Source organism: Petromyzon marinus, chromosome 51 (genome assembly GCF_048934315.1).
Source record: "Petromyzon marinus isolate PM22_M1 ecotype Great Lakes invasive population chromosome 51, UKy_Petmar_22M1.pri1.0, whole genome shotgun sequence".
NCBI classification, from domain to species: Eukaryota; Metazoa; Chordata; class Hyperoartia; order Petromyzontiformes; family Petromyzontidae; genus Petromyzon; species Petromyzon marinus.
Window position 1 is genome coordinate 14,539,601 of NC_133717.1, and position 10,532 is coordinate 14,550,132.

At 54.6% G+C, this 10,532-nt stretch overlaps 1 protein-coding gene across 1 annotated transcript; it reads left to right on the forward strand.

Annotated features, from left to right (window-relative positions):
- The first annotated feature begins 3,340 nt into the window (after nt 1-3,340).
- LOC116953387 (BTB/POZ domain-containing protein KCTD21) lies at nt 3,341-7,855 on the forward strand. Its single transcript, XM_032973535.2, has one exon. The coding sequence runs from the start codon at nt 5,778-5,780 to the stop codon at nt 6,795-6,797; it is 1,020 nt and encodes a 339-aa protein (XP_032829426.2). The 5' UTR covers nt 3,341-5,777; the 3' UTR covers nt 6,798-7,855.
- Nucleotides 7,856-10,532: the final 2,677 nt, after the last annotated feature.

Here is a 10,532-nt window from a genome sequence, read left to right on the forward strand (position 1 = left end):
ACGGTCGAGGTTGAAGCTGGAGATGGATTTGCCCAGAGGGAGGAGATGTATTGAGAAGAGCATAAGGGAGGCCGAGGACCGGAGCCTTGTGGGACACGAGAGCACAACTGGGGCCTCCGAGGGGAGGGAGAGACAGCCCATGTGCGGCGCCGTAGGAGGAGCGATGCTGGGGAGCGGGAGCGTAGTGGTTAGCGCATTTGCGCTACGAACCCAGTGGCCGAGTTCAATTCCCACTCACGGCCAACACCAGTGACGATTATCTGAACCGGTCCTGGGCCTCCCCTAGGTTGACTCGGCCTCAAATTAGTGCCTGGTGTGGTGTGTAAGCATCGCCACTGGGGAGACAAAGACGGTCGGGCGTGGTGCTGGCCACCCACCCCCACCTGTGCTGTACCAACTCTTCATAGGTGCTGCCCGCTAACAGCACTTGCCCCAACAGTCTGTTAAGGCTACACAGTGGATCTTTGTCTTCGGAGCGATTTGAGAGATCGGGACAGAACCAGGCGAGGAAGTGATGCGGAGACGCCCATACAACAACAATAATAGAGGCGCTCAAAGGGGATGGACGGAGAGTAGATCTGTGGTGTGGAAAGCAGCGGAGAAGTTTAGTAGCAAGCTTTCGCAACCAATATCATCCATAATAAAGGTTGTTTGGGTTAGATCGCGTAAATATAAATGTGTTGTTAATCCCGCCACCACCCGACAAAGCGAATTAGTAAGAAACCAGATTCGAAGCTTTCGTGACTGCAGGAATTACTCTTTGGTTCTTTCGGTAAAGTCACGTAGAAAATAAAATCAAATAATAATAGAATATATTAATTCTTACATGATGATGGTTGCTTGTGTTGCAACCGAAACGTCGTCTTCTATTATTATTTGATTTTATTTGCTACGTGACTTTACACGAAAGAACCAAAGACGAATTAGTAAGGTTTGTCAGGTAAACAGAACGTGCCAATTCGTTACTAGTACAGCACACCGGTGTGTTGGAGAGCAAATCCACAACATTTACAATCTGTCTAGAAGAGAGATACAAAGGTGTGTGGCAGTAGCGTAACGAGCGTGGGGGCAGGGGGTGCCTTCCCCTACCACCCTCCTGGTGGCCAAAGCTAGGAGTTGGCACTCCCTTGATAACCACCATGCGATACTTAAAAAAAAATGTTTTGCGAAGGCGGAGCGACCCGACAGCGTAAAATGTTCGAGACCGTGAGCACAACGATGTGATTGGGCGAGAGGAAGCCGCGATATGTAATAGCCTAGGGGTGCGACCGTGCGAGACAAATCAAATATTGGGGGGGGTCCCCCACCTGACCGATTGCCGGCACCCCCTGAACTGATGATGTCGTTACCACGCCAATGGTGTGAGGGGGCGCCACGCGCAGGAGGGCAACGTGAGTTGAGCGGTCTTGGTGGAATCCAGATCCGCACCTCCGATTGGCACGGTTTGGCTATGTGCGGTGCGAAAGAAGTTCAACATACGGTAAATATACGCGAGGAGGCGATGGGGGGGGGCTGTCAATTTAAGACCCCCCCCCCCGCCGCGGTGCGGCAGGTTTACTCGACCATACTTCACCACGCCGGTCAGGGCGGGTTAGAAAAGGCGGGGCAGCAGAGAGACGAGACGGCATTGAAGTGCAGTACAGTACGATGGATTCCGCTGCACCGCCCTTGACTGCTCTTGCTCAACAACACGTAGCCCCGCAGCAGCAGCAGCAGCAGCCTATAACACCCGGTCATGCAAGGGGGTGGTGGTCGCCCCATCCCATCCAAGCACCATTCCCAGGCACATCCCTGCTAAGCTTGCAAGACCTTACTCTTTGGTTCTATTCGGTAAAGTCACGTAGGTAAAAAATAAAACAACAAAAATCACGACGTTTCGGCCACAACACAAGCGGCCTTCATCGGGTGAAGGGACCAGACTGTCTCGAAGGCTGTGTCTTCAAATCTAGACTTGCAAGACCTGGCAAGGTCGGGCGCGTTCCGGGTGATTGGGCCCTGGTTCTCAGATGGATGTGGACACTTGAGTTGGCCATATACTGTGCTGTGCTGTATACTATGAAAACGAAGCTACGTTTTATTTTACCAGGTAAGGCCCCATTGAGCTATGTAGCTGTTTTTTCAAAGCGACCTGGCCACAAATGATAGCCCAACGAAGTGGCTTATCATGTGGACATTTATTGCAGCCAAATACTTTAAACGCATATTCTTTCTAAATGTGACCACGGGGAGAGAGACATGCAAACTCCAAATATACAGCAGGCGTCAGTATCTAACCCACGACCTCCTGTATACCTAGCGAGGTAGTTAACATTTCCTAGCCACCCCGCGGTGAGCGCCCAATGACACGGTCACTCTGAACGTCTCAACGGCCCAAGGCTTTTAGTAAACAGAACCCGTGAAACGCGATTCTCACGGTTGTTATTTAAGGTTGCATCAGCTGTGTACGTGAGTATTGTCACGCGGAGCAGCACTTGCATCTATTAGCATGCCAATGAGTCTTATCATCACCACAGCGCAGTACAACATTCCTAACGCTCTGATGTAGTTGGAGCCTAGGGACCCCCGCCCCCCTTCGCTATAAATGGCCACGTGATTATAAGCCACTTTGCTGAGATATATCATTTGTGGCCAGGTTTCTTCTGAAAAAAAGATAATATCTGTGGGCTTTCGACATCTGCGAAAAAGAGCTGCATAGCTCATCTCATTCTTCCAGTCTACATATTTTGAATTTGAACTAAGCGCCGACCTACAAGGTGGCCATAAGCCTTCCAGTCGGGGGGTCGATGGTGCAATTGGGGTTCTCAAAATTAAATAGTTTGTGAGTCAAGTTTACTAAATCTGGCAAAATGTGAACCATGGCTGCCGGCTCAGAATGGCCAACAGCTCTGGTCGAATGGCGTCACGGGAGAGAGAGCGGCCTCACTGAGTCCCTCTCTAGGCCTCACCGAGTCTCTCTCTAGGCCTCACCGAGTCCCTCTCTAGGCCTCACCGAGTCCCTCTCTAGGCCTCACCGAGTCCCTCTCTAGGCCTCACCGAGTCCCTCTCTAGGCCTCACCGAGTCTCTCTAGGCCTCACCGAGTCCCTCTAGGCCTCACCGAGTGTCTCTCTAGGCCTCACCGAGTCTTTCTCTAGGCCTCACGGAGTCCCTCTCTAGGCCTCACGGAGTCCCTCTCTAGGCCTCACCGAGTCTCTCTCTAGGCCTCACCGAGTCCCTCTCTAGGCCTCACCGAGTCTCTCTCTAGGCCTCACCGAGTCTCTCTCTAGGCCTCACCGAGTCCCTCTCTAGGCCTCACCGAGTCTCTCTCTAGGAGTCACCGAGTCTCTCTCTAGGCCTCACCGAATCCCTCTCTAGGCCTCACCGAGTCTCTCTCTAGGCCTCACCGAGTCTCTAGGCCTCACCGAGTCCCTCTCTAGGCCTCACCGAGTCCCTCTCTAGGCCTCACCGAGTCTCTCTCTAGGCCTCACCGAGTCTCTCTCTAGGCCTCACCGAGTCCCTCTCTAGGCCTCACCGAGTCTCTCTCTAGGCCTCACCGAGACCCTCTCTAGGCCTCACCGAGTCTCTCTCTTGGGCCAATCGTCTTTGAAGGACCCCCGCACACGCACAGCCCTTCTGTCGATCCACTGCTGGATGAGGGCCTCGCCACGCCGTGTCAGTCGCGATGGGGTTGTTCGACTGCACTTCACCACGTCTGTCAGTGCGGCTTGGTGAATGTGGAGAAAAAAGATGTGGGACCATAGAAGTACCGTACAACCTAACAATCAACTTTTGAATATTTTTTGTCATTTTAGTAGGTAAGACCCACTGAGCTATATAGCTCTTTTTTTCAGAAGTGAACTGGCCACAAATTATAGCTCAACAAAGTGGCGTATCGTGTGGAAAGTTATATCAGCATCGATTCCAAATGTGGAGGGATAAATCGGAGACCCCAGATAAAAATCCACGCTACCATGGAGAGAGAGAGAACACGCAAATTCCAAATATATACAGCAGGCGGCAGGGTCGGAACCGAACCCACGACTTCCATGCATGCCAGGTGAGGGAGTTACCATCTCACCACCGCGAAGCCTTGGGTTCAGCAATGAACTGTCCAAGAACTGATGATGATGATGGTGCAAGCGACATTTCAGGCAATGATCCTTCTTCACAGCGCATTACTGAATAAGGGCCCCTCACCCGAAACGTCTATTATATATACTGTACAGTATTTGTTTTTTCTTCTTTGGTTCTTTCGGTAAAGTCACGTAGATTGAGAATAAAATAATATTCTCACGACGTTTCGGCCACAACATAAGTAGCCGTCCTCAGGTGAAGAAACAGGACTGTCCAGAAGACAGCGCTGTCTTCTGGACAGTCCTGTTTCTTCAGTCCTGTTTCTTCACCTGAGGACTGTCTTCTGGACAGTCCTGTTTCTTCACCTGAGGACGGCTACTTGTGTTGTGGCCGAAACGTCGTGAGAATTTTATTATTTTATTCTCATTCTACGTGACTTTACCGAAAGAACCAAAGAAGATGAATCCTTGCAGTCACGAAAGCTTTAAATCGAAAAGTATTTGTTTTACCACGCCGCTCAGAATCATTCCGATGTCACAATCATTCCGAGTACTGATCGTACGTCAATCTGCGCCCTGAGACGTGACGTCATGCCTCTCGTGCATCAAGCACCGCTCGGGCTGCTGCTGGTGAAATCGCTCAGCGCCCTGCTGCGTGACGTCACGTCTCTCGTGCCCTAAGCACCGCCCAGGCCGGGCTGCGACTGCTGGTGACGTCACTCTGCAGCCTGCGCCATGACGTAATGTCTCTCGTGCCCCAAGCGCCGCCCAGACCGGGCTGCTGGCGACGTCATCGCGCGGCTGGGGGACTCCGAAGGCCCCGGCCGCTCCAGAGACACCAATCAAGAGACAGAGATACATTGGGACGCACGAACACACACAGAGGCACTGAGAGACACTACAAAACAGAGACACTGAGAGACTCGCACCGAGACCACGCAGGCGTACGCTCTGGAAGCCGGGTGGTCGCAGCCGAAACCAAACAACAACAACAGACGCCGCCATTCGCTTGTCAAGCGGCGGCGACCTCACCGCCGGGGGTCTCGTGCCAGGCTCGGTGCGCCTGAGCCTCACGCCAAGGCGTCGGAGGCTCGCGGGACACACGACGGCTCGGGGCAGGGGGACGTGGGTAAGAGTGGAGAGCCCGCGCACTCCGACACGCAGCAGACGAAGGTCGTCCCCCCCTCCCCCGTATAGAGAGTCCCCATCTGGTCAGGCGAAGTGGGGCAAGTGGCGGTTTCAGTGACTTGCCTAAAAGCAAGTCAGGTAGGCAGTCAGTCAGGCAGGCTGTCAAGCAGTCAGGCGCTGCAACGAGTTCGTCCGACCGTGGCCTCGGTTAACCGCACCGCGAGGTCGCCCCAAGCGAGTCCGGAGCGAGGTGCCGCGAACCGAGAAGCCGCCGGCCCCGTCCGGTCGCGCTGAGATCGTTCGTGCTGGGTCCCGTCGCCGCTGGGCCGGTCGGGAGCCAGCCCGGCCGCGCCTTCGATCCAACCGGCCGCCTCGGAGACGATGCGGAGCCAAGTAGTCGAGTGGGGTCGTCGGCGGCGGCGAGAGAGGAGCGGAGGACACTCGGAGGAGGTCGAGCGGAGGAGAGCAGCAGCCGGTGGTGGTGGAGGAGGAGAAAGCCTCCCTCGCTGTACCTCGCAGCAGCAGCAGCAGCAGCGTCTGAGGAAGAGGCGGACACGGGAGACGAGGAGGGCGCTTGGGGCGACCCTCGACCCGATGCCATGGCCAAGCCGGTCACGCTCAACGTGGGCGGCACGGTGTACACCACGAGCCTCGACACGCTCACCCGCTTCCCCGACAGCATGCTCGCCGCGATGTTCAGCGGCAAAATGCCCACGGCGCAGGACGCCCACGGCCGCTTCTTCATCGACCGTGACGGCAAGATCTTCAGGCACGTCCTCAACTTCCTTCGCACGTCACGCCTCGACCTGCCCGCCGGCTTCGGCGAGACGGAGCTCCTGAGGCGCGAGGCGGACTTCTACCAGATCGGGCCTCTCGCGGAGGCGCTGCGCGGACGCTCCGGGTCCCCGTGGGCCTCCGAGGGGGGCCTCGGCGGGGGCTTCGGGCCCGGCCGGGGCAACGCGCTGCTGCACGTGGACACGGAGCGCCGCGCCCTCAGCGTGCACTACACGGTGCGCGAGGCGCCACAGGTCTACACACTGGTAGCCCGCAGCCTCGAGGTCTTCACCACCAACATCTTCTGCACGGCGCCCACCTTCTTCAAGGTGCTGCGCGCCCACTTGCGCGTGTGCGCTCGCGTCGGCACCGGCGGCGGCGGCGACGACGACGACGGTGCCGACGATGAGGACGACGACGACGACGACGAAGACAATGGTGACGACGGCGGTGACCGACGCGTGACGATCGACGGGGCCGCGTCGCAGGGTGACGACACCAACCCCGCCACCTCGTCCAACACCACGACCGCCACGTCGTCGTCCTCGTCCTCCGTCAAGTCGGACCGCGGCTCCGCGCCCCCGCGGCGTTACCACATGTGCCTCCAGTGGGCGTCCCCGGGGGACACGAGGGGACTGCCCGCGCGGGAGTTCTCCCGCCTGGGCCTGGCCAAGCTGCACAGCACGGCCGGCGGCGGCCCTCCGCGTCCCGTGGACAGCGTCCGGGCCCTCACCGAGGAGGTGATGCAGCTGGCGCTGCGGGCCGGCTTCTGCCTGGACGCGGCGTTCCCTGAGCCCGCGGACCTCCTCAACAGCACCACGCTCAGATTCGTGCGCTACTGCTGATGAGATGTTGACTGCCTCGCCGGGTGTGCAGGTGGTCGTGGGTTCAATCGCGACCCTGACGCGCGATTCCTGTTGTATGTTTAGAGTTTGCGTGTTCTGTTTCGCTCCCTCGCTCTCTCCACGTGGTCGCGCCAATCGGTCAGGTGGAGCCCCAATATTTAATTTGTCTCGCACGGTCACACCTTAGGCTATTATATATCGCGGCTTATCTTGCCTAATCGCATCATTACACACAGGTTGTTCTTTTACACTGTTGTTGAAAACACATCTCATGGTGGTTGTCAAGGGGGCCAAGGCACCCCCACGCTAGTTCCGCTACTGGCTGGAATAGGAGGTCGTGGGTTAGATCCCCACCCTGACGATGGCCTGTTGTATATTTGGAGTTTGCGTGTCTCTCTCTCCCCGTGGTCGCGTGGATTTTTCTCCGGGTCCCCCGGGTTTTCCTCACCATATTCAGAATCGACACGCGTTTCGAGTGTTTGCTATATATTTTAAAGCAATCAGCCACTTGGTTGAACTATCAATTTGTGAGAGCCAGGTTGCTTCTGAAAAAGAGCTGTATAGCTCATTGGGCCTTACCTGGTAAAATAAAAAAATATAGTTTAATAGAGTGCGTGCGTGTGACTGCCTTGAACCATGTCCTGGGCCTCCCCTAGGTCGACTGGGCTAGAAATTAGTACCTGGTGCTGCGGTGTGTAAACATCGCCACTGGGGAGACAAAGGTGGCCGGGCGTGGTTCTGCTTCTCACCCACACCCTCGTGTGCCGTGCCGGCCTTCATAGGTGCTTCTCGTTAACAGCATTTGCCCCAACAGTCTAAGGTTACACGGGGAGGCCTGTCTTTGACGACATCCAGGCTCAGCTCAAGCGGTCCACTCTCTGGTTATTAATCAATTAGTAGATTAACTGTAACCACGGAGATGTATCTCTCCTTTTTTCGCTATGTGTACCACACGTGGTAGTACAGTATGTTAATGTTTACGCGTGAACTTCTGTAAGCCCATTAGAGGGGTGCTACGTTCAGCTCTTCTTGAAACGAAATATAATTGACTATTTAAATCTGAGGGTGTGTGTGTGTTTGTGGCTAAGTTGTGATTATACACGCGGTGTAATTCACACGCTCATCCGCTGGGCATTTACGCGCATCGCCACCACCACGACCCTAAGCGAGTGTTGTGACAATAGTTGCCATGGTCTAGCATAGCATTTAATATAATGGGATAGATAAGCACGCAGCCCTGCCCAATTTACTGGCTCTCACGACTGCTGGTAGAAGGACCTCTTACTCACGGAAGCTCCTCCATCTGGTATTTTGTCTACTCTTCCACATTGCTGAGAGGGATTCAAGAGGCGAAATCCCCATTGTCTCCAGTGCCGCGCCGGGAGATCGGATGGAATCAAACCGGCGGCTCCTGGATTGCTTAGAATGGTGAAGCTGATCCCTAACTCCACGGCAGAAGCGGGTTCCTGCAATAACCACCGCCATCGTGATTTCGTTTATTTATCCAGACTCCCCTAGCCTAAAGACTCTTTGACATGGAGTGCCATGGCTACTACAGACGTCTGGGACAATGCCGCATCTAAAGCAAAAACGGGGGGGGGACGTGTGGTTTTTTGTTTGAGTGTGGGGGGAGGACTCGCCACACCTTCGAGAGGGAAATAACGTCATTCCGAAGCCCAAGGGACCAACTTCAAACTCTACAAAACTCGAGTTGGCAAAAAACCATTGCTGCTGACACTGCAGGTGCCATAGCAAGGGGAAGGGTGGGGAGGGAAGAGCGGCCGTCCGCCTGCCCCCGGGGGCGCTGCGGTAACGATGAAATCGGACCGACGGAATCACCGATCTTTGCTGATATTAGCCAATCAAATGAAGTTCGTGTCACATTATTACTCGGTCGATAGATCGATTGCCAATGAATCAACAACAGTGATTAACCCGTAAATTAAGATTAACCCTGGTATTTTTAAAAATGTTGGTTTATTATGAATCGACTGAAGCGGCACTCGATACAAATTAATCTCTTATCAACGAATCCGCGTGGGCAATTCTCCGATTGGTGATCTTGTGTTATACGATTTTATCGCCCGATCACAGCACCCCTCGCCGTTCGCGAATTGTCGAGCTGAGCCGAACTTGGTGGACCAAACAAAGCGAGCCGTGGCAGGGTGGTGACTGTCGTATAATTTTTTTGGAGGCGGCGGTGCCGGTCCCTCGGCAGTGCCCGAAAGCTCAAGGCGCCACACGGAAACGGCAGCACCTTAAGCTCAGTGGTTCATCTTAACCTGTTGGTGCGAGATGTGGCCAGATTTTTTTTTTTAATAAAAAATAAATAATCGAAAACACAAATTCAGCACGGGACACGTACTTTGTTTCATCAAACCCCATGTATTTATTAACATTGTACATGTTTTAACGATTAAGAACCAAATGGGTGCAGGCTGCAGTAAAGGTTAAGAACCACTGCCTGAAGCTCCCCGAGCCGATGTTGTTTTGTGTTCTAAGAGGTGTGTGTGTAGAAGGGGGATGCCTTCATCACTGAATGTGGTTCACTGGGTCGCTTGTGAACACGCGAGGGTGTTTGTGTGTGTGGGTGGGGGGTGAGGGGCTTTGTGTGTGCGAGTGGGGAGCGGTAGTGTAGCGGTTAGCGCGCTGCGCTAATGAACCTGGCGACGCGGGTTCGATTCCCACTCGCGGCCAACACCAGTGACGATTATCTGAACCGGTCCTGGGCCTCCCCTAGGTCGACTCGGCCTCAAATGAGTACCTGGTGCGGTGTGTAAGCATCGCCACTGGGGAGACAAAGGCGGTCGGGCGTGGTGCTGGCCACCCATCCCCTCGTGTACCGTTCCGGCCTTCATAGGTGCTCGCTAACAGCACTTGCCCCTACAGTCTGTTAAGTCTATACGGGGGAGCTTTGTCTTTTTTTGCGTATATTATGGTTATAAATCTAATCGCCCACAAATGAGTGCCTAGTGCGATGTCTATAATCTAATCGCCCACAAATGAGTGCCTAGTGCGATGTCTAAACATCGCATCTGGCACTGGGCGCCACGTTGGTGAGATATTGACTACCTCGCCTGGTATTCAGGAGGACATGGGTTCGATTCGGACCCTGACGCCTGTATATTTGGGGTTTTCATGTCTCGTTCTCTCTCCGTGTTCACGTGGATTTTTGCCTCCGGGTCCTCCGGTTTTCCCCTCCACATTTAGAATCATGCGTTTCGAGTATTTGGCTGCAATACATTTCCACATAAGCCACTTTGCTCAGCTATCATGTGTGGTCAGGTCGCTTCCTAAAAAATACCTATATAGCTCAGTCGGCTTTACCTGGTAAAGAATATATATATTCGCCACTGGAGAGACGAAGGCAGCCGGGCGTGGTGCTGCCCACCCACCCCATCGTGAACCGTGCCTGCCTTCACCAGTGCTCGCCAACAACACTTGTCCCAAGAGTCTGTTAAGGCAATACGGGGTGTCTTTGTGTGGAGGGATGAGCGTGTATATTGGGGAGGAGCGGTGGCGCAGTGATTAGCGCGCTGTGCTACGAACCCTGCCACCCAAGTTCGATTCCCGCTCATGGCCAACATTGGTGGCGATTACCTGAACCAGATCTTGGCCTCTTCTAGGTCGACTCGGCCGCCTTAAATGAGTGTCTGGTGCGGAGTGCGAACACCACCACTCGGGAGACAAAGGTGGCCGCGCGTAGCGCAAGCCACCGGCCCTTTCGTGTGCCAC